This window comes from Peromyscus eremicus, chromosome 14 (genome assembly GCF_949786415.1).
Source record: "Peromyscus eremicus chromosome 14, PerEre_H2_v1, whole genome shotgun sequence".
In the NCBI taxonomy this organism is placed as follows: Eukaryota; Metazoa; Chordata; class Mammalia; order Rodentia; family Cricetidae; genus Peromyscus; species Peromyscus eremicus.
Window position 1 is genome coordinate 16,893,845 of NC_081430.1, and position 25,382 is coordinate 16,919,226.

Here is a 25,382-nt window from a genome sequence, read left to right on the forward strand (position 1 = left end):
TTCTGCTACTGCTAAACTGCTTCCTCTGAAAGGAATTCATACTGCACTGTGGGTATTCCTCTCTGATTTCCCAACTGAACACTCACTTGTTTGATGCGGTCAGGATTAACGGTGGTCTGAGGTTGTAGGATGCTGACTGGTTCTGTCTTGGCCACATTTTGGGGCATTTCTCGGATTTTTTCCGCAATGAATCCATGAACTGCATTCAGTGCTTCGACTGTCCCCTGGATCAAGCATACCCTCTCAGTAGTACCTGCAGACAGAAGACTCGTTTTCAGAAAACACTCCTTCTCATTTTACAGGGAAACATTAGGAAAAAGAAAGACAATGTTAATAAAACACTGTAACATGTACAGCTCTGAAGTTCTAATATGCCATTGAAATCAAAGTAATCAACACATCTTCTTTATTAAAAGTTTTTTGAGAATTCATTCTTTTCTTGTATTCTCAAAACAAGCATTTGGGTTCCAGAAGAACTAATGATCCAGAGATCAGAACACATCACTCATTCATGGAGATAAATACTCATGCAGTACTCATAAAAGGCCTTAGGGCTAGAAGCTGGTAACAGTTAAGAATCAATGAAAATATCTTTTAAGGAGTTCATTTTTTATGAGTAAATCATTAAACTTTTTTTTAAATAAAAGAATGGATATCAATTTTATTGATGATGTATTTTAAATAAAATACAAAATATCAAGGTTATATAAACAGGATTTAGATGGTCCATGATAGAGTATAGGAATTTTATGGACATGCCTTAAGGTAATGATAACACATGATTAGTTTATCATACTATTCTGAGGCTGACTACAGAAGGCTTGACTTACAAACCAATTACATAGCTATTTCTTCAGTGATCCAAACCAGCACATGGCTTACAAATCAGAAATAAGTACTTTCTGAGCTTTTTCTTTTTCTTTTTCTTTTTAAAATGTATTTATTTATTTTACATACCAACAACAGTTTCCTCTCCCTCCTCTCCTCCTCCCTCCTCTCCCCCCAATCCATTCCTCAGAAAGCGTAAGGCCCCTCCCCCCTGCATCAAGCCTGAGGGAGGCATCCCAAGATAGGGAATAGGTTCCAAAAAGCCAGCTTATGTGCCAGGGACAGATCCTGGTCCCACCACTAGAGGCCCAACAGACCAAGCTGTCACCCACATGCAGAAGGCCTGGGTTGTTCCCGCTCAGGCTCCCTAGTTGTCAGTCTGGAGTCTGTGAGCTCCTCTGAGCTCTGCTCAGCTGTCGTTGTGGGTTTCCCTGTCATGATCTTGACCCCCTTGCTCCTATAATCCCTCCTCCCTCTCTTCAGCTGGACTCCTGAAGCTCTGCCCAGTGCTTGGCTATGGATCTCTGCATCTGCTTTCCGAGCTTTTTCATCTATGCACTACAGTTCCCACTGGTGCCAGTATTTCAAAACTCATGCCACTGTGTACGTGCAAAACTGTAAAACTGCTAAAGCTAAAAAAAAAAAAAAAAAAAATCACAAAGAGTTAATGCCGCTTTAAAGAGTGATGCAAAGGATGTTCGTCATTCTTTAGAGACAGACATGGATCACAGGACACTGAAATAAGACTATAATTATAGAAGTATATCTAAATTGTATTTTCATATCTTTATCAATGGAAATTTGAATTTGTGAAAATGTGTTTCTTCAATGTCAGAGAAATTTCAAGAGAGCAAGCATAGTTTATTTTTTAGGATGGAAGGAATATAATGTGATCTGTGGATTTACATTTTCCTGTTTCTATTAATCAGCTTAAGTTACTCTTGTCTATCTTGATGCATCTTTTGGTCCTGGGGAAAACGATCAAGTTTATATGGACACCCAGGGGACACTTTACAAGACTGTATTAATTGTCTAGTAAATGACTAGAAAGGATTCCCGATCAATGCAGCTAATGTAAAATGTTCTTCAGGTTCTCAGACCACACAGAACACAGATCAGATTACATCACTGCTTTCACAGACACCACAGAGCGCTGTGGATGCCAAAACAAGTTAGCTTAAACGATGACTTCCAAAGAAAGAAGCCTGGCACCACATAACTAAACACTGTGTAATCCATGTTATTCTTAGAATTTTGATTTAACATACTACATGTCTGACCACAGCAACCAGTGTTCTTCAGACTGTGTAGACTCACAGAAAACAAATGGAAACCTGATCTGTAAAGAAGTATGACCGTCTGGAAACAATGTTACACAACAGCAAGTATGAGGCATTCTGAGGGCAGTTCATAGTGCCACTGTCACAGTATAGACACTGGGGATTGACTGAATTACTCCCTTTCCCCACGACCATGAAAACAGGGCGAGCCCAAAGGAAACTGTGCACAACACTGGGACACTTAGCTGAGACTCTGTTATATTCCACTCCTGAATTCTAATGGCTTTTCACTCAGGTAACACAAAACCATAATTTTTTAGGAGAGAGTTAAAAAAAAGGGGGGGGGGATACTGTCAAGCATATGACCAAACTGTGTAACACAAATGAGCCTATAAATCATAAAAGTTGCCGCGTTTTGTCATTTTAAAGGCTTTTAGACTCCATTAGTGTCTAAGCTGAACTGCCAGATATTTATCATTTTATTTGCTTAATGGCAGCATTTACTATTCTCTGCAACAGAGTACAACAAAGCTAAGAATCAGCTACAGGGAAACGCACACCCATCCTACAAAATGCAGAACACAGGTGTGTAGGACACCATCACTTCCAACCCACACTGCATGAGACGGGAGTGCAGTCACTGCATGGTGACTGACTTCACAATGGCCACGGAACTGACCACCTTTCCTGTCCTTCCTTATAACTTCCCACTTCCTCTTCCCTTTCCAAACAGCTTTCCCTGCTATTTTCATGTCACATTTGTGAAGAGAGAAATTACAAAGTATACATTGATAACAAGAAGGCCCCTTGATAAAGAGCAAAAGTGATGTTGGAAATAGCTTAATGATTTTATTTCAAAGGCAATAACAATAATAGAAAAATGCATTTCTAAAAGAGGGTACAATTCTCACGCAGATTCACAGCAAATTCTTCACAGAAATGCAGTAAAACATATTCTCTGTGCTCCTGTAATTTTCGGCAAGGTACTGAGAATAGCTCTGAGGGATTCCGTCCCATGTGCACTGGTAGCACTCCTTTTCACCCAGCACACACTCCTGTTAGAGACGGACTTCCTCTAGATATACTGTGCTTTTCCTTTTGGATCATTTCAGTGGTTAAAGATATTAACATAATTGGAATAAGACATTTCTGTAAATTTAATGAATTGTAACTTAGGCAAAAATGACAAATTGGGAAAAATTGAATGAAAGGTTAATGGGAAAATGGACATGGAAACATCAGCATCTCCACTTGGTTTCAGGTGTCAATATTAGCATGATGAGAAATCTAGAACCATACACTGCTGTGACGCAGGACAAAACACAGCTCCCTCGAGAAATGCATACCCTCAAACAGTTGGAAATAAATGTAACAAAACAGTCTTACATTATAGTTACAGAGAGCCCTGAAAGCTGAGAAACTGATTATACCAAAAAGAAGAAAAATTCCATCAGGGATATAAAGTATATTTATGGACAATTCATTCAGTTTCATTAGCAAATGAAATATTAGTTTCTATATAAAAAAGACTTGATTTAAAGATATTATGATCAAATACAAAATAAAATTTGGTTCCAAATTTAAATAACTTTATGTGAAGGATAACTGAAGCAATGATAAGAAGTATGCATTTATGTAGCATCAGAGGATCACTTTTAATTTGAACAGTTGTGGTTACAGCACTAGGTTAGATAAAAAGCACCTTCCTAATTCAGCATCCTTGAAGGAACTCTGTATATTTTCCAGCTCCTTTACACCCAACCTTAAACCTCAACAGCTCTCCCAGATCTACTCAATTACTACTTTTCCTCCAACTCCACTCAGATCATCCACTGCAGCTGTATTTGGACAAACCTACTCTTCAACGTCACCATTCTCTGTCCGGTCATTGGCGTTTGAAACAGTTGACTATTTCATTGTTAAAAAAAAAATTTAACTTGAATTTTTCTGGGTTCTAGTTCCTGATTTGTTCTCTCATTTGATAAACATTCACTGAGTCCTTACCACTCAAACACTACACTGGAGGCTGAAGACCCCGTGATGGCCGTATCTCTCATTGCCTCGTCATGTTCAGAGGTTCATCATTGGTACTATACACAAAACAAGCAAAGCACACAGCATGAAGACCGAAAGGAGGGAAGTGCTGTAGAGACTATTTGGGGGCAGAAATAGGCTAAAAAGTTATAAAAAACATAGTTGTCATGTTTATTATCACACTTGTGTTACTCAGAACAGTGCCTGACCAACTACAGACGCCCCAAACTATCTTCTAAGAAATGACTATAGTGTCTAGGCTGAATGACATCTCTAAAGTGAAAAACACATATGATTGACTTATAAGGTAGTTTTTAAATCTACATTATAAAGTCAATAAACCTTTTTGGATTTGTAAGCTCAGCCAATATACGTGAAAATGAAATTTGGGGGAATGATAAAAAAATAAACTACAGTAAGTTATAAATTATCTCTATGTCCATAAAAAAGGCTCTTAGTAAAAAGAACTTAGGCAAATGCATGAGGACATAAAATGAATTTCAAAATTTTATGTCCAAAGTTAAAAATAAAAAAGGTCAGAGCTAGCAAATGGCTCAATGGGTATAGGCATTCTCCCACAAGCCTGGTGAGCTTGAGCTAGATCCCCGGAATCCATGGAAGGTGTACTGAGAACCAACTCCACAAAATTATCATCTGACTTGCAAAGCTGCTCTGTGGCATGCAACTACCTCACGTACAGAGTATAATAATAATAATAATAATAATAATAATAATAATAATAATAGTAATAATAATGATACTAAAACACTATTCATGATTTCCCTAGCCCTAGGAGAGCAAGGTTAGGGAAAAGTACGCTTCTTTCAATGTTTATTCATGATGTTACATATATCAAATTTTATTCTTTTTGTGGCTGCATAATACTTCATTACATACAGAGAGCACACCCTTTTATTTCATAAGATCTCATGGACCCCTTGTTTCCATCAATACTGCAAAGACACTGCAGTGAGCATTAGTGAATATGTATCTTCTTAGATGTCTATTTCTGATACTTCTGTGTATACACAAAGGAGCAGAATTTCTGGATAATACATAATTATATATTTAGTCCTTTTGAAGAATTGCCAAGTGGTTTTCTAAAACCATACAACTATCAGTGTAAGAGGCCTCTAATTTTCCCCCTCTTAGACAACATTTAGTCTTCATTTTTGTAATTAAAATCTACATAAATGGATGGGCAGAGCTCACTGTAGTTCAACTGGCATTTTTCCAGTGCTGTTGGGCATCTTTCAAGTTTTTATTGTCCATTTGTAAATTTTCATTTCTTTGCATGATTTGTGAGTTATCTCATGTTATGGAGATTTTGTAGTTCTTCCAAAATTGTATTTTCCCCATCCTAACGACTATCTTTTTATATGACGATAATTTCTTTTATGCACACAAGTTTTATTTTTTTCATCTTTGTGTGTGGGTTCCTATGACTTTGGAGGTGCACATGCCATGGCACACGTGCATTCAGGGGGTAACCCTGAGTGTCAGTCCTCACCTTCCATCTTGTTTGAGACAGAATCTCCTGCTGCTTGCAGCTGCATACCAGGATAGCTGGTCTGTGGTCTTTCGGGAAACATCTGTCTTGGCTTTCCCTGGAGGAGCACTGGGATTACAGATATGTGATACCAAGTACTTAATTTCTCATGAAATCAACTCATCTATTTTTTTCTCTTATTGTTCTTGTTCTTAGGGATAGATTGGGGACTTTACTTCCATACCCAAGATGGTAAAGGACTTCCTTTATTTTCCTCCAGATTCTTAGGGTTCTATGGTTATATTCCTTATATTCTTAACTGTTGTTAAGAATTGTTATGATAGCTTTAGCACACTACATTATAATTAGATAAAAGTTTTAGATGGAGATCAATATGAGGTTTGGAAGTTTTTGAAAATTCTTTAATTCTTAAGTTACTTTTTTTGGACACTGATAACTTATTTTACTTTAATACTGAATATTAAGAAATTATAAATTAAGGTATATATGATTACATTAAGAGATAAGGGCTAAATATGTGATAAGCAAATAGATTATATACATCTTTAGATATTTGTCTGTAGCTCAAAACAGTTAGCTGGATATCTTAGGGACCATGGACTAAAACTGACTGACTTATACATTACAGTCTTAATTTTAAGACTTTATCTCCAACAATTAACAAATTGTGTTCTTGTACTTTTGTAATTTCATTTTATCTTTTTACATAAAAGTTTTTGTCTCTTTTATTCAGAATTGTTGAAGTGTCTTCTTAACTGAACAAACTCCAGGCTAGGTATTACTTGAACATAACACGTTTGCTTTCAGCTGCTGTTACTTGATCACACAGTTCTCCAAAGGCTGAACCCTTCTGACTCCCTGGCCGGTCCTCTCGACTTCTAATCCAGTTGAAGACAGATCCCTGGACTCGCGGTCACTTCCTGGCCTTGCATCTCTGTGAGGATAGAGAGCTGGCTCTGTCATCCCTTTCCTTTTTAAGGGATCCTACGTCTGTGGCTTCTTGTTTGCTCCCTGTGCAGTTTCTGGCTTCCCGCTTTACTTACTAACCCACTCTCTTCAAGTCCTGAGTGTCCCTCAGTTGGGCCATCTTGGTCAAGTCTTCTGTTCACCATTACCCAGCATAGCACTCCAGTATCTCCTGACTGTTCTCCCCATTAAAGACCCCAAACAATTTCAAGGAGCAAAACATCTTGTAGTACCACATGCCATTAAAACAATGACCTGGACTGGAACTCCATGTACCCATCTCCCCAAACCTCTACATAATGCAAGTCTCAAGGCCTTCAGCTACCACCATGAGACTCCTACTTCACAATACTCTCTGACCCTTGTCTTACCCAAGGCTTGCATTTCTAAACTTCTAAAATCTCCCCAGAGCATTTTCTGTTCCATAGCAGTATTTTTTTTTAAACGTGTAGAGGCAGAGAGTAAGTCCAATAGTAAAGTTTTCAGTCACCAAGACAGGATGGAAAGCATATTGTAATTTAGAACAATCAGGAAAACAGCAAGTGAACAAAATGTAGGCATTTGCATTTCCTTCCCACATGGCAGACTCAATTAGTTATATGTTCCTTATAGAAACACTTCCTTTTTCGGTATTCTTGCAGCTACTATCTTCCCAGGATAATCTTTCTGTATCCCCTATGGCTGTAAATATAAAAATGTATTATGAATTAATTCACTGTTTAAGAATACTTCCCTGAATTCCAAGCCATTACTATCGCCATTGAGGAAGTCTCATTATGTCGTTTACCATTTTGTCGTTTACCTTCCATTCCTGGTGTTTCAAACATGCAGATCATATGTAATCTATGTTTGAAAGACCAACAGTGTCTCATCGGCAGTTAGAGTTTAATTTCGACTCTACTGAGGCTTTCAAATCCACCAGGATTTTTGGCTCAACTCAGCTCTGTCCTCATCTCACATTACTTTCCCCGCCTTTCGCTATACTCCAGGGAGTCAGGTCTTTTTTAGTTACTGGAACATGCCAAGCTTGCTCTCACTTAGGTCTTGTTTCCTGCTGATCTCTCTTAGTAGCCCTGCTTCTCCGGCATTCCCTATGGCATCACCCCCAGCTACACATACAGACATCATTTATCCCGTATGCTTTAGCTCAGTAATACCCCATCAGAGAACTCTTCCACAACTATAAGACAGTCTATTGGTGCTAACTATAAACTCACGTTTCTTTATTATAGCCCCCAACTGTCTTCCAAAACTTTCCGGTGTATTGGTGTACTGGTCTTTATTTGTTGTTTGCCCCTCTTTAATAGAAAGAAATTTTGACTGTTTTATTCATGGGTATAACCCACAGTTCTGTTAAGATGGCTGAAAATAATTTTTAATAAATTAAATAATAGCCTTGGATGAGCCACATGCAAAATTTTGTTAATCCAGATGAGGAGCTGTCAAAAGAGGAAAATAATATATGAACTATTATGACTAAAGATTTTTACCTACTACAGTCCATCCTATACATTTTTATTGATCTAGGATGGAAGATCAGCTATTGGTCTACTAATCTAGCTATTTCCTATTTGTTTTAGGGTACATCCAATACAGGAAGTGATTCTGCAAATGGTTTATCTGTAGGAGAAGATTAAACTGCAGTAATTTCCTAACCATACCAAGAACAGATAAGCTTCCTAATTAAATTAATCACTGCATAATAAAATATTTTGACAAATCCTGTTACTTTAGAGCTAGGGCAAAGTGTGAATATATTTATCATGATGATTTTTATGGGAAAACACTAAGATACAAGATTTTTCATAAATATTATGTTCTTTTTAATAGGTGAAAAATAAAGTGTTATTATGGGTGTTTACTAAGGAGGCAGGGATGTCTTATTTACTTTTGTTCTTTTGAAACAGTATCATTCTGTAGTTCAGGCTGGCCTGGAACAGGATGTAGTCCAGGCCTTACAGTTACAGCAATCCAAGTACCCATGGAATTGTAATGTCATGATAATGAACATCTGTAATTCTAGTGCTCAGAGACATGAGGATTCCCTGAGAATTGATGGTCACTCAGTTTAGTGGAAACAGTGACTTCCAAATTTAGTGAAAGATCTGTCTTAAAATATAAGGTAGAGGAGGGACTAAAGAAGACATTTCAACCTTTGGCCTCCACACGCACCTGCATGGATGAACACACTTTCACAAGCAGGTGCCCCATCCACACACATGTGCACACATGCATCCATACACATGTGCACACATGCATACATCACATACACATTTTTAAATTGACACTGAAGTGGAAATCAATTTAAAACTACACACACGAACATAAATTTATAGGAAATAGAAAAGTAATTTTTGATCTGTGTCTAAGACCTCATAATGTGTTGGAGAAAGCCCCTTGTCATAGGAAATTCAGCAAAGTGCTCCCGCACTATGTATTACTCAGAACAGGATAATAGTGATAGAGAAGTCCTATTGGGTAATGTTAGTGGGTAGTCTGTAAGAGGGTACAAGAACCTTGGCTGTTCTAAGGATTGAGACATAAATATTTTAAGTAAGCACCCCTGCTTTCCACAGACTTGCATTAAAATGAACCAATTCCAAGCTTGTTGGAAACTTCTTCAGGGCTTCCTTTCCACTGTCTTGAATACATGGCTGTGGTAGGAGGGACAAACTCAGTGGGTAACTTATAAAGTATTTCATGCTAGGCAGAAAGGCGCTTTACTCGCAGACAATCCTAACATGGTCTTGATTTCCAGACCCGAGGCTTCAAAGTCATAATGTGTGCTCATAGCACACACTGCCTCCAAACACACAATTACCAACACATTCTTGACTTTTTTCTTAGTAACTCTATCTCTTTTCATATAGCTCTGCATTTGATTTCAATCCTTTCCTTAGATACTCTATTATACACTCACCCATTTGACTTACCAATATTTATCTTATAGTTCTTGGTCAGTTACTAGTTTCACAGGAAGTACTGGCCTGGTTTGTGTTAGTACAGGCTAAGAACTTTTGTGTGTGCCCAAGCATACTGAATGCTCCCAGACAGAAATTACCAGTTGATTATTATTGTTTGCTCAGCCACCTAAGTTCAGAGGAAAATGGGATATTGACATGTTGCTATATCCACAGTACCTAACGCTCACAGTACCATTAAACACTTGTGCATGAATGGCACATATACATTCATGTGTCTGAGTAACTATTTCTTTTGTATAAACAAAAGGCAGGAAGAGCAACTGAGTGAAGTACAAGCAGGTTCTAAATCCTAAGAAGCTCGAATTTATGAACTAAACATGAGGTAAAAATGGGACACTCTAGCAAAACAGTTTTAGGTGTAAAGGTCATGGAATTTAGAGAAAGAATTGATTGTCAGAACCCCGATGTCTCATGCAATGAATCTACAAAGGTGAGAAAAATAATATTCAGTGGAAACTAGAAAAAACACTAAGATGAGAAGATAGAATGCTCTAGAACATATAAAGCACGTAAAAGGAAAACAGGCATTATTATTAGCTGAGAAATCTGACAATAAGGACAAAAAAACTTTGAAGTTGTACCAAGAATAATTAGGAACTGTGGAAGAAACTCTTCGGAGGAAAAATATGCTTTGATGGTATAGTGGCTAGTACTGTGTTGTGTTTAAAGAGAGAGCAATTTAATAATCTTTTAAAAATCAAGCTGATTTTTCAGGATTTTAAGAAGTGGCTCTCACATGTTGGTTTGTCACTTTCATCTGGGTGCTGCCTAACAGCTGTCCTACAACAAGCACCATGAAACAACCTCTGGCTAAACATTGCTGGAGATAAGACCAACAGACAATACCCTCCCTACTGAGTGACTCACATGAAGTCCTACAACAGAGAAAGGATTTAAATCTTGCATGTAAATAGTATCAGCATGGTCATGTAGTGTTTTACAGAACATCTGCAAAACTGTAAAGTGTCACAAATTAAAATCGATTGGCATATTCACCTCAAAAGTTTAAAAAAATAGGAATTCAGTAGTATTTGTAGAAAATAAAACCAAAACATTAATGATTGATGGTATAATATTACCCCAAGTGTAGACAAGACATTAATTGCTAGTTTTGGAGCTGCCAAGACATCACTATTCTCAGCTGGCTAGTATCATGAAGAGCCAGAGAAGATGGAAGAACCACAAAGAGGATTAGAGTTAGAAAGCTACTATGATACAGAGGCCACATGAGAACCCACCACACATAAAGAGATCATATTAGACATAAAGCAAAGGATAATCAGGCTACAATCCACAAGTCCAGAGAAGCTAGGTAATAAGGAGGACCCTAAGAGAGACATGCTTGGATCCCCCTAGAAAGTGGAAATAGATAAGGTCTCTTGAGTAAACTAGGAGCATGGTGTTGGGGAAGGTAAGGGAAGGTGGGAAGAGAACATGAGGGAACAAGATGGTCGAGTTGGGGGTGGGACAGAGAGAGAGAGCAAGGAGAAATATCTAGACAGAGGGAGTCATTATGGGGTTAGGGAAAAACCTGGTGCTAGGGAAATTCCCAGGAATCCACAAGGATAACCCCCAGCTAAGACTCCAGGCAATAGTGGAGAGGGTGCCTGAAGTGGCCTTCCCTGTAATCAGATTGATGATTACCCTCATTGCCATCATAGAACCTTCATCCAGTAACTGATGGAAACAGACACAGAGATCCACAGATAAGCACTGGGAGGAGCTCCCAAAGTCCAGTCGAAGAGAGGGAGGGGGGATTATATGAGCAAAGGGGTCAAGATCATGATGGGAAAACCCACAGAGACAGCTGACCCGAGCTAGTGGGAGCTCACTGACTCTGGATTGACAGCTGGGGAACCTGCATGGGACCAAACTAGGCCCTTTGAATGTGGGTGAGAGTTGTGTGGGGCCACTGGCAGTGGGAGCAGGATTTATCCCTGGTACATCAACTGGCTTTTTGGAGTGCATTTCTCTATGGAGATACCTTGCTCAGCCTTGATGCAGTGGGGAGGGGCTTGGTTCTGCCTCAACTTGATAGGCTAGACTTTGTTGACTCCCCATCGGAGATCATACCTTCTCTGGGGAGTGGATGGGAGTGTGTGGTAGGGGGAAGGTGGGAAATGAGCAAAAAGAGGGGAGGGAGGAGGAACTGTGGTTGGTATATAAAATGAAAAAAAATTAAATAAAAATGAAAAAAAAAGAGATCATAAACCCAATCTGCAAACAAATGCATGTGTGCAATGCACAGTATCGGGAGTAGATGCACACACAGTACTAAGAGTCCAACTCTCCTCATTGGGGGGTCAGGCTGGGGAGCAGGTTGGGTTTTGCTATGTAGGGTAGGTGGAGCATGAATTTGAGATTTTCATGCCTCAGTCTCCCAAGAGTAAGAATATAAGCATATCCTACCCTATGTGTAGTTTATGATTTTTTAATAGATAAAAGTCACTAAAAGTATGCCAAGATGAAGCAATTAATGTTTGTTTTAAATGTAGTAGTATGTTTTAGGTATAAGAAAAGAATGTTCTAGTACTCTAGCTTCCAATGCAGATGTAATATCAATTTTTAAATTTGTTTTATTTTAAAAAACACAGGGAAGAACTGGTAAGAAATGAAGGCCCTGTTTTTCTGAAAGTGTTTCATTCTGATTCAGGAAACGGTGCAAGCAATAGAGTTGAAAATTTACTAATCATTTTTGTGAAAATACTTATATTTGCTTAAGACTTTCCAAATATTAAAAAAGCCAAAATTTACTAAGTGGGATTTTTACAGCACCACTCCCAGGTGAATTTTATTACATGTTGTGTATACTGGAGCTAAAGATCATGCTTCTAAAAATAAATAAATAGAGAAAATTACCTTACATAAAGTGGAGAGTTAAGATATGCTACCTCATTTAAAATGGACAGCTGCTAAATTCAAATAAATAACTGCATTTTGTATCTTAAATAATTTCACAAATATACTATGCCAAGTAACCCTAAAAAACGAAATATGTCACTGTTATCTCACCTTGATTAGAAATAATTACTATGTATTAGTTTTCTAGAAAGTGCTGTTAATAGTCTTCATAGGTGTTTATCATTTACCTCCTCAACTAAGGATCAATGAAGGGTCGTGAATTATCTCTCTCTCTATCTGCTCGGTCTCTGTTAGTTTCCACTAGCAATGTCAAAGCCTGTCTTCCACACAGGCTCTCCAGCCAGCAATTAGCTAACAAATTATACTTTTGTGAGTGCAAAATGAAGGAACCGGGCTACCATTTGACCAGGCAAGTTTGTATCACAATTGCTGCATTATAGAATGACCTCTAATACAATTAATTTCTTAACATATAAAAAAATTCAAAGTCAGAAAATGGATAAACATCAGGAGAACAAGATGATTAGAGTGCCATTGTATTACTCTCCACAGACATACACAGCTGGAATATCACAACAAGGAAAATACATAGGGCAAAGAGAACGAACTGAGGAAAGAGTAGTGTAACAATGCAACGTAAATACATTAATATCACCTATTAAGAATTTGCAAGCAATTAAATACACCATATAGCTCTGATGAATAAATAATTAAAAGGTCTTTATAGACATAGAAATGGAGGCTCTAAGACACCATCTTATACTACTGCCTCTTACTAAACGTGGGGACTGAAAATTTGACAATAAGAGGATTCTGAATTCATAAGAACCAAAATTTAATTCAAAGTCAAGTTCGTGATGTATTCGGGGTTTTCTGAAAGTGCTCACTTTTCCTGCACTGTATGAATCCACAGCAGTTTGGGTTTTGAACACATAGTATACACACTGCACTGCACAAGCCTTCATGGCATGCAAAGCCAATGAACACTGTCTCAAACACCTCCACTCATATCTGAGACTATTATGTTATGAACTGCCATTTTTTCACTGTACATTCAAAATTTCTGCCCTTGTTAGAACAGAATCATTTAATTATGGAAAATAGAATAATTTTTCTTAACAGCCACTATTAAATACCAAACAAGTATTATACTCCAATGCTGGATTTTTAAAAATTGCAGTTTCAGTGGCTGAGTTTCTTTTAAAAATAAGTAAGTTTGGCTTGGAAGTAGAACCAAATTTCTAGCAATTTGTGAAATGGCTCTAACTATACTTCTGCAATTTTGTACCATGTATTTATGTGAAGTGACATGTTTGATACTGAGAATTCTATAAAAAATGCTGATCAATTTTGGGAACCATTTGATACTCTATGTTCTGCAATAGCAAATGTTCCAGTATGATTTACTTATTTATTCATTTATTTGAGACAGGGTCTCACAGGGTAGCCCAGACTAGCCTGGTTTCATGGTAATCTTCCTGCCTCAGCCTCACAAATGTTAGTTCTTCATATAAAGACAAACATGTCTTAGTATAAGAAATGCTCTTGTCTTTATACATGGTAAAGCTATACATTTTCCAGTATTTTTAAGAGCAATTATGCTTTATCATGCATAACTGATTTGCAGACTTATTTTATAGATCTATATAGAAGTGTTCTGTAAAAATGCCATATGGCTGGGACTACAGGCTGTCCCATTCCTTCTTGGAGACAATTTAGCAGAACATATAAACGTATCTGGATTTAACAATTCCATCTAGAAGTTACAATTATTAAGGGTTCTACTGGAGAACTACACATATATGTCACCATGTTTTCTTAACACTACCCTCCCCAGTTAAACTAAAATAAGGATCAACAACAGCAAGTGGTTAAATAAACTTTCATTCATTATAGTAAACAAAAATTAAATAATGATGCCTTTCCTCTTAGTCCTGAGAGGTACTTGATGAATCAAGCTAAAATAAACAAATAAATAAATAAAACACAGCAACAGGTTGCTGGAGACAAATGAAAGTGGAAAGTGCCCCATGCATTGTTCACTGTTCCCTGAGGGTATAAAAAGATGATTCTCCTAGAATATATAATTGTAAATTTCCCTTAAGAGATGAATCAGTGTTGGGCGGCATGAAGGAAAGGACTTCCAGGGAGGCTGTCTACAGTGTAGAGTAAGTGGTTATATTAATTAGGAATAGAACTGTGCTGTGTGTTCCACTTTAAAATTCAAGTTCACACTTTTGACTACAACATAAAGTGAATGTCAACTAACTAACCTCACAGAGTACAATGGAGCCTTTGACCTGTGACATGGCAAGATGGGCGACACAAAACATCCAAGGAGGATCTTTACAATCCCAGGAATTATGAACTGTATATGCTGCTAGGAAAACTGGATGCCTCCACACAAGAACGAAGCCAGATCTTTATCTTACCAGCCACACAGATCAAACAATGTGAGAGCTGAGACTGCAAAAGCACGGGAAAACTGCAGAAATGTTTCAGGACATTGGGACAGGGAGGATTTTTGGGAAAAGATAGCAAAAATACGAGAAAAGTTAAATAAAACATAGTAAGAAAAAAAATTGACCAAACAAAGCAATATGAGACACAAAATCTACAAAAAAGTGGGGATGTGGGAAAGACCAGAGGAGTTAGGAGGGAGAAACCATGATCAGAACATATTGTATGGAGAAAATTCTTCATTACACATATATAAAAAATAAACAATAATAAAAAAGGAAACACAGAGAACTGATCATGTTAAACTCAGAAGTTTCTGCTCAACAAAGCAAGTGGCCACCAGGATGAAAAGACAGCCTACAGAATGGGCACTGTCAGTGAGCAAAGTAAGGAACACCAACGTGATCAAAAACAGGGCAGTACAACTACATAATCGTTCTGTAATAACACAGAAATGAGGGCTGAGCTCTGGTTCAGTGCCTGAGAGCACTGGCTGCTCTTCCAGAAGACCTGGATTTGAATTTCAGCACACACACAGTGGCTCACAACAATCTGTAACTCAAGTTCCAGGGGATTTGATGCTCTCTTTTGGCCTTGGCAGGTACTGTATACATGTGGTGTACATACACACACACACACATATATGCACATATGCATATATAGGCAAAACACCCATATATGTAAAATAAAAATGAAAAAGAATAAAAACAAATAAAACTGGCTAATAAGTGAGTGAAAAATATCATTAATTAATTAATAGGAAAATCAAAATTAAAACCAGAAAAAGAAATCCGTTGAACCCAGTTAGAATGAATATTATCAAAAAGACAAAAGTAGTGGTGAGGGGTAAAGAAAAGGGAATATTATATGCTTTTAGTAGGAAGGAAAACAGAATGAGAATTCTTCAGTGAATTGAAATTAATAGGTCTGAAGGACAGAGCAGTTGCACAGGGTACAGATGCAAGAAATAAATGCTGAGGAGACACCTGGAGTGCTATGTCTACCACAACACTGTTCACACATGAAAAGAAACCAATCAATAGTCCACTGTTGATGAATGGAAAGAGAAAACATGGTGAATGAACAATAGGGACTCCAACCCAAACATAACAAAATAATGAACTTTTGCAGATGAACCTGGAAGTTACCTTATGGGAGAAAGATCAATGCCACACAATCCTACAATAGAGACCATCATGACAAAGAAATAATCCAGGCTTATCAACTCAAGAACAAGTCATTTAAACATTCTTTGTATACACATATCAGAACATCTGATGGCTCACAATTATTAATTTATTATTATTATTATTACATTAAATTTAAATTTAAAATATTCAATTAGATTTTTCTATTAGGGTTGGAGATACAGTTCAATGAGTGATGCCTATCATATAGAATCCCCAGAGTCATGGAGGCAGAAGGATCAGAAGTTCAAAGTCATCTTCAACTACACAACAAGCTCCCTGACAGTTTGTGATACATGAGACCCTATTGTCGACTATTTTACATTTTTATATACTTGAAATTTATACACATATGAAAACCTGAGTTAAGGTGTACACATACCACATTTTCTTTTTTTAAATACATTTTTAATCAAAATAGAATTTCATAACATCCCCCTCTCTTTTTCTTCTCTCCTACTCCTCCCATGACCCACCCAAAGGTGACATCCTCTTTTTCTTTGGTCATTATTGTTTCATATGCATGCACATGTGTGTGTGTGTGTATGTATGTATGTATGTGAATGTACATATGTGTATGTATTATATTTTCTTTATCCATATATTCAAGGGTTTGATAGTGAAGAAAGATAGATACAACTCAAGGAGGAAGAAACTTCAAATTTTTCTTTATGTTTCAAAATAGGAGAAGTAATGTTATCAGTCCAGAATTTGTTAAAACCATCTAAAGGAAGGTGGTCACTCTGTGAAAACAGATGTGTCCTGCCACGAAAGCACTCTAGTACATTGTTATACTTTCCTAACACATTACTTAGGCTACCAAGTATTCAAAATCCTTTCTGTCTCTTGAAGGTAGTGATCTTGCATAATCTTTTACTACTGTATTTTTACTAATTTTGAAGCATGTCCCATATACAGTATATGGCCAATAAGCAACAAATGACAATGAATGAAACAACAACCACCCCAAAGCCAAAGAAAACATGTTTGTGCTCTACCTCTAAGACAGAAGCCTAACGGGAAGAGAAGAAAGATATACTTTCTGAAATACATGCATAATAGGAAGGAATTGCCTGTGGCTCAGCAGAAAAGGGATTTTGACCTGGGATTCTGACCCCTGCCCCTTGCCGCCTGTGGCAGGTGGCAGAGCTGGCTCTGAGGTCAGGAGAGCAAGAGAGCTGGCCTTGCCTCTCACCAGCTGCAGCACTCAAGAGTGGTCCCTGCACCTCCCCTGGACAACACAGTAGAGAGGGCCCAGGTGCTGTAAGGGCAGGTGAACCGGCCCTGAGGAGAGGAAAGCAGAACTGGCCCCGACCCTTGCTCGTTGCTGCAAGTGGTGAACTAGCCAGGGTAATGCTGGAGAGCTCACCTGGTGGTCAGGACCAGGGAGAGCTGATGGGCTGAGCAACCCTGCCACTACCCAGGCCCAGAACCAGGGCTATGAGTTGTCCCACCCCAGTATTCACCCCATCTATTATCTACAGGAGCATGAAGATGGGCTGGTCCTGCAGACCCAAAACTGCAGGAGCTCCATGACACGGGACAACAGGATATTCAAGAGCAGTCCCAGTGAGGGCCCAGGATCCAGGGTGTAACAAGCTAGAGGCCTTGAACCAGACCAATGAGTCATTGCAACAAACATTTGCAAGTGAATGGACTAAGGGGTATACATACACTGTGTGACTCACCATGTCACACCATGGCTTCCAGGAGATGTTTCTTTTCTTTTACATTTTCTTTTGTTTTATCTTGAGGAGCGGTTGAAAGGGCAGAGAGTGGATGCAAAGGGGCAGGGAGATGAGTGAGATCAAGATGGACAGTGTGACATCCACAAAGAATCAGTAAAGTGTTAAATTAGAAGGGGGAAAAAAAAGAGGGGAAAAAACACAGGAAATAAAAGATAAAACAGGAAGTAAATTTCAAAGAAAGAAGAGGTTTTCTTGAAAATGTAATGATGATGTGGTAAAATTAAAAACATAACCAAAAAAAAAGAATACACTTGCCTTTTAAGAACTGTTCTCCATACCTTATGTGAATTCAGATATTTGAAAGCAAATCAAATAAAAATTTGGAATAATTTTAATCAATTGCTATCTGAATTTTCTTGAATTTAATTTTCGCAATCATATTTAAAAAGCTAGATTATTCAATGTCTAAAATGAACAGTGTCTTGATTGCTGGTGTCCTAAAATGAATAGCACAAGAAATGTAAAATTCCACATTTACTTGTCATAAATAGAATTTTTTTTGCTATAATTAACAAACTATACAGTTCCCAAACTTTCAGCAATCTACTTAATTAACATACAGATAACACACTCATGTTTGACATGACTGAAAAGAATCCTTCAACACAATGCAGTCAAGTAATTCTAAAACTTTGATTCCTGTCAAAGTTAAGTTCCAAAAGGTATGCATGAGGGTGCCTACAAATTTCATCATAGTAAGATGTGAGCTGATGGAAAAATCATTTTCCATGCTATGCAGCTTTTGTTTATGTGAGGGTGCTTTTTATATTGCTATAGCAAAATAAATCCATCTTAGCCTTTCCCAAACTTTTATAATATGTTATTTCTAAAGTTGTCCAAAATAAAAATTTGAAGTAGGAAATTAGGAGAGGCCACAAAAGATTGGTTAATCAATGTCTATTAATTTCACTGAACTTTAAGAATTCACATTCATTTCATACTGAAGTCACTGTGTCTTGCTTTGTCCAATCAGACTATTATTCTAAATAAAGAACTGGGCAATAGAATGAGCAAGAGTATGTTTCCTGGGGCTTTTCATTGCAATGACAGCCACCATTTATCATGTTAGCCTCCACACTAGAAGATCCCAACACGAATGTTTCCTATCTTAGAGTGATTCAATCTCATACTTGAAATAAACCACACAGTACATCTTGGAAGATATAAAACCAAACCCCAGCTGCTGAAACAAACCAATGCTTCCCTAAATAAAGCTTGGTTTTTAACACAATAATGGCTTCATCAAATAGAGGAGAAAAAAATGCTTTCATAATGAAAGTATTCTCAAAATTTTCTATTCCTTGTGACTGTGTACAGATGATCTACAACTTAGAAGGGCCTAAATTAGGCTGGTTTTTTTTTTTTCCAACTTTGCAAAACCATCCCACATGCACTGTAAACTGGACTTAGAATGTCGATCTCTTCTCATGCTAGGGATATACAACATTGTATGATATTGCTTCATGACTCCCTCAAGCAGCAAAGAGCTCCATGTTATACATCCAAGGTTAAACCACTGACACTCTCCAGTGCACTGGGAGGCTGGCTGCAACTCAGGATGGACATACTGGGACACAGTATCATGGTAAGCCAAAGGGCACCTGAGATATGACACTAACAAAATACAGGAGCCAAGGTCATTGTTTAGGTGGCCTAAGCTTTTGCTTTTGTTTTTGTTGTTGTTTTGTCCTTACTAGCTTTTAAAGCTAGAAAAGTGATGGACTTCATTATGTTATTACCATCTCTATATAGATATAAAGATGTATAGAAATCATTGTTATCATTGTTCTTATTAAGTTCATTACCCTACTACCATCCCTTCTTATCTCACCAGCCTTTCACTCTTATATTAACATTTTCTAAAGTTAGTTAATATTAAAGTTTATAGACTATAAAATCAAATATTCTTATGCACATAGTTTATATAATATTCCTAAGATTCTACAATACAATTTTATTTTTTTCTTGAAAATTCAGAATATGCCCTCAACTTCTGAAGCATTATGAAGAAATAGAAAAACAACTTTGGGTAAAATTAGAATTATCCACATATCTGCACCAGTCACAGAACAATGCTGTATCCGTACATGCTTGAAAAGTACCTGTATCCATCCAGAACAATACTAACACACAGTTTCTAAACACATACACTCATACACCAAAGACATCATGGCATATTTACATATAATTCACACCACTGGACCTATCAAACATAAAACCTGCATAAACATATATACAAGATCCATGTAAGCAGAGAACATGTCAGGGATGATAAACATTACATGTAACAAAAGACTGTTACTTAAAATCATCTATTCATATTTTACACAAAAAAATTTAAAGAATTTAATAAATAAATTGATAATATGGCTTTTAAAAATACCTTTATCTTTAAAATTAATTTTAAATTAAAAAGCAAAGATTATAGGATATGCACCATATATTTATACAACATGTAAATATATTTATGTAATATGTAAATATATATATATATATAGAATATAAATATTAATGTATAACAAAATATAATATAAACTATATATGGGAATAGCAGTGCAAACCTCTCAGAACAAGACAAACAAAATGAAGTATTAAATAAAAAGGATGGAAAACAATGGAGAATGGAATTGAACATGTTCAGGGAATTGAGCATCAGAGCAAAACCACCTCAGTGCTGTCTGTCTCCTCTGAATCTGACAAAGGGTCCAATTTCTCACGACAGGACTTATATACAAGGCATTCGGTTAGCCTGGGCTTTAAAAGATCACTGAGTCTTGGATACTAAGATACATTTTTACTAGATGTGTAGGCAGACAGAATCAAATGCGTCAAAGAGTACAGCAATAAACACTGAAAAGGGCAAACAGCCAGAAAAGGAAAACTGAGTAAGTGCAGCTGTTTGTCCATGGTGCAGGGACAGCAGCGAGACTGCTGGCTGGCTGGGCCCTAGGGGAACAATCCAGGTGCTCACTGCTAGAAGTCAACATTAAGTTTTGACAATTTTACCAAGAAAATGTGTTTTGCTTCTATTCAACACCAGCATCATTCTTCCTTAATTAACTGTTACCCAGATTATTTTTGCCATCTGATTTACTTTCTTTCTTATTTGTGTGCACAAGATTTATTGAAAAATACACCACCATAAGAGGAATGGTTGTCTTCAATGTTTTCCAGGTTGTGGAATATTTGCCAGGATTACTTGGGGTATAGTTCACTGTTAAGTGCATAAAAGACATGTTTCAAATATCTTAATATGAAATGCCTATTGGGTGCAGAGTAGACACACGCTTTGTGAAAGCTGAGCAGGAAGGTCTGAACTTTCTACATACAAAACCCCTAAGGGATATTGGGGACTTGACATGATGCTTAGTTACACTTCACCTTCCATATGTTAACAAAGCACACAAAGGGACTCTATAGGATGCTCTTAGAAAATGATTTAGTGTTTACTAGTAAGGGCATTTACTGCAGGTTTAAAATGCAATAGGTTCCAATTGTTTATGTCAAGTTTAATGGTTTACTTTCTTAAATTATTTTTTTATTTAAAGTTTTTACTCACAATTTCTTAGGACAAACCATATAAATGACTTCTAGATGTAAGCGCATTACAAGTTTGTGTCTTACTACTTAAATGTACAGAGCACAGAGCTGGAAGCAGGAGGCAGAGGTGCTGTGGATATCGCTCTGTATGCTGTGAATGTGTTGCTCTGATTGGTTAATAAATAAAGTGCTGATTGGCCAGTGGCCAGCCAGGAAGTATAGGCAGGACAAAGAGAGAGGAGAATTCTGGGAACAGGAAGGCTGAGTCAGGAGTCGACAGCCACAGAGGAAGCAAGAAGTGAAAGTACAGGTAAAGGCCAAGCCCCATTGCAACTTATAGATTAATAGAAATGGGTTAATTTAAGATGTAAGAGCTAGTCAATAGTTAGCCTGAGCTAATGGCCGAGCAATTCTAATTAATATAAGCTTCTGAGTGATTATTTTATAAGTGGGCTGCGGAACTGCAGAGGCTTGGCAGACCCGGTGAGAAACTTTCCAGCTACACAGAGGGCTGATAAAACAACTGGTCTTACTTTTAAAAATTACTAAAGGACAACTAAAAACAAGTGTGGTTTTTATAAACAATTCGGAAGCATACATCAGGAAACGTTATTTGTAAACAATATAACAATTTTTGATGTTAGTAAATTTTTTCTTATTGTTAATAAGATATTAAAAAACAAAACTTAAAAGATTATTTCCAAGTCAACATTAGTGTCAATCATGTAATCCTAAGAAAAGAAAAACTTAAAAATTTGCCACCTCATGGAATCAGGATCAAGATAGACATTAAAAATATAACTAATCAAATTACACTGAATTTGCATTCATAAAATTTAATCAGTTTAAATACAGGCAATGACACATACAGGTGACCTTCATAGTATCCCATATTTCATCAATATGAACAAAAGCTTCAAGTACACTTCATCATAGATAACTAATATTCATGAAAAAATACCAACCTACATGTTTGCTGTTAAGGTAAACCCAAGAATAAGCACAACAATTTCATCATCAGGCATTAACATTTCCATACACTAACAATGAGTGCAAATCCCAGAGTCAACTATCAGGCATTTATAATTAGAACACGGCTCAGATCCTTTCCTTCTGTTCAACAGATCATGGGACACTGTGTGGACAACAGGTGAGGGTAGCAGCTTTTCCCTTTCTCTCCACAAAGAACTTGGAAACAACTCAAGGTTGCCTCAGAAAAAAATCATGTTATAAACCAGAACAACCTTGCTACATAAATACAGCTTGGTTTATTTGAATTTCTTTACAGGTTTAGCTGCTTCAAGCAAAATTTGCTAAAGAACTGCATTATTTTAATCAAAAGTAAACATGAGTAGGGGCTGTATTATAAATATTATCATTCAATTATCAATCTTAAATTACACATCCCCTTTATCTTCAAAAGCAAATTTGCATCTGTATCTCTTAAAATTTTATATTCTTTATCCTAACTATCAAAGGGAACTTGTGTTATTATACTTTCAGGTCAAATGGCCTATTACTGAGCATATTCCATCTCTGGCTGTCTTTAAACAGGGTCTCATTATGCAGCACAAAAATGGCCTTGAAGAAAAAAAATCCTTCCAAATGTGGAGATTACAGGCATCTATGCCACTATGTGTAACTGTTTTCTGACTTTTCAAAAAAATTAATTATTAAGGAAAGGATCATGTATGCATCTTGAAAAATCTTACCAGAAACATTTTCTTTCTAGTATTAACAAATAGTTGCAAATTTATTACTGGTTATTTTAAATTACATTTTTTACATATGCAAGTGTATATATATGTATATATATAAATATATATTATGTATTATATATTAATTATATATAATTATATATTTATATAATTATATAAATATATATTATGTATTATATATATGGCTCCACTAAACATTTATCCTAAATTTTCAAGAACACTTCAAGTAAGAAATAGCATGTTAGAAGTATGTTGGTAGCCCCTGACTGGCAAGATCCCAGGCACCTTCTGCTTTCATAGGATATACGCCACTTAGACCTTAAACTTCAGAAATTCCTTTTGAGTTCAGAGATGGGACCATAGTGTCCATGTTTTTCTGCAGGGCTTCAGTCACTTTGTGTCTGTACTAAATTCACTGCTGTAGGCTTTAAACATTTTATTTGTGTGTGTGTGTATGTTGTGTATGGGAGGAGAAGAAGGGAGAGAGAGAAGTGAGAGGGAGAGAAGGTAAGGTATCAGTGTGGGAGCACGGATGTCACATATGTGGAGGTCAGAGGTCAATTTTCAGGGTTCTCTTCTTCCAAAGTGTGTTCTGGAGATAAAGCTTTTTATAAGAGAAGTGTACAGTTTCACTGTTAGCACTGATAAAAAGTCTGAGGAATAAATTAAATTTCAACATATTAAGCCCAGAAACTTCTAAAATTGAGATTGGCTTTTCAAATTAAGTAGTGATTTTAAAAATTCATGAGGAAATTGAATACACTTCCATAATTTCAAAATGAACAGGATGAGAATAGAGAATAGATGTCATTAGGTATTAAATATCCCACAGAATTATTACAACTGCTATTATACAAACAGAATCATAATATATTTTAATGTGTTTGCATGTAAATGTGTGTGGTGTACTTGCATGTGACTGCTCATGAAAATGTGTGGGAGCTGGAGGAGGTTATCATGTGTTCTGATGAACCACTCTCCCCTCACTCTCGAAGGCACTCTCTTACTAATGTAGAGTCAGCTGGCAGCCAGCAAGCTCCGGGACTCTTTGGTGTCCACCCCCTCACAGTGCTGAGGCTACAGGCATGTGCCACGTCTGGCACACACAGGTGCAGGGCATTCAAGCCCAGGTCCTCACACTCATGCAGCAAGCACTCTTTTCGACTGAGTAATGCCCTCAGTCCCTAGAATCACAGAATTTCTTCATTACTCACTACCACCACAGCCGACTACAATACAAACTGCCAAAGATAAGATTTAACAGTGTTGTACAGTACAAAGCATCAAACAGGAGCTCATTATTTGTATACAAATAAAATTAGATATACTAGCTTACAAAAGAAGGGCAGAGCACTTAAGTTTATGGTACAGAATATAGCACACGTGTTAGGCATACCAGAGAATGTCAGTACAAGCTAACATACAAAGTATTAAATTATCTGGGTCATCAATTGGCCCTTACGGTTCTATAAACAGAAACAGAGTCACAGATACTGGTGGGTAAAGTGGCAAAAACACAATTAAGACAAAAATCCTCCAGACATCTTTAATTCTCAGCAACAGATGACAATTTTGGTTGATAGGAATCATGCAGGTTAAGATAGAAACTGAAGCAAAGGGAAAAAAAAAAAACAGTAATTTTCTGTTGGAATCACTAATTCTACAGAAAAATAAACACAGACAGTCTGTCTCTCACTAGGAAGAAACAAACAGGTAAAACTTTATAAGCATTTGTGTAAGAATAATAATTGATTTTTATTTTCTTTCCTACAATTTTCTAGGTTGAATAATTTTTCTATTAAGGTACTTAAAACAACTATGGTTGTCATTACTATGTTAAAATACTGGACAAAGTTTGTTGAATGTTAACTGGGTGGCCTCTGTATGTGGTGCAAGCACTCATGTTCAGGTGTGTGTTCTTCCCAGTGAGTGGTCTCTTCAGCCCCGACAAAAGCATTTGAAAAGAAAAGTATTGCCTCTATTCTTTTGTAAGTTAGGTCATGGTTGTCAGCTTATTTTCCATCTGCTTCTCTTATTAACAGGCTTGTCCTTAATAACTGCTATGCTATGACATGTCATTTTAAATTTCACTATATTTCTTCCTTCTGAAAACATTGGTACAGGAACTGGAAATCTCATTTTACAATTTTATATGAAAATAATTAGCTATTGTTAACTTTTCATGTGTAAAATGAGTAGTAAATTATATACTTTTTAATGTTATAGTTACACACAGTTGCTTTGTAAATAAATATTTAGATTTCA

General features: G+C 36.8%; 1 protein-coding gene across 1 annotated transcript in view; it reads right to left on the bottom strand.

Moving 5' to 3' along the window:
• The window catches only part of Nova1 (NOVA alternative splicing regulator 1), a 124,079-nt gene that overhangs the window by 21,122 nt on the left and 77,575 nt on the right, over nt 1-25,382 (bottom strand). Inside the window, exon 3 of the mRNA XM_059279648.1 lies at nt 87-253. Within this exon, the coding sequence (XP_059135631.1) occupies nt 87-253 (167 nt within the window). The remainder of the gene's footprint in view (nt 1-86; nt 254-25,382) is intronic.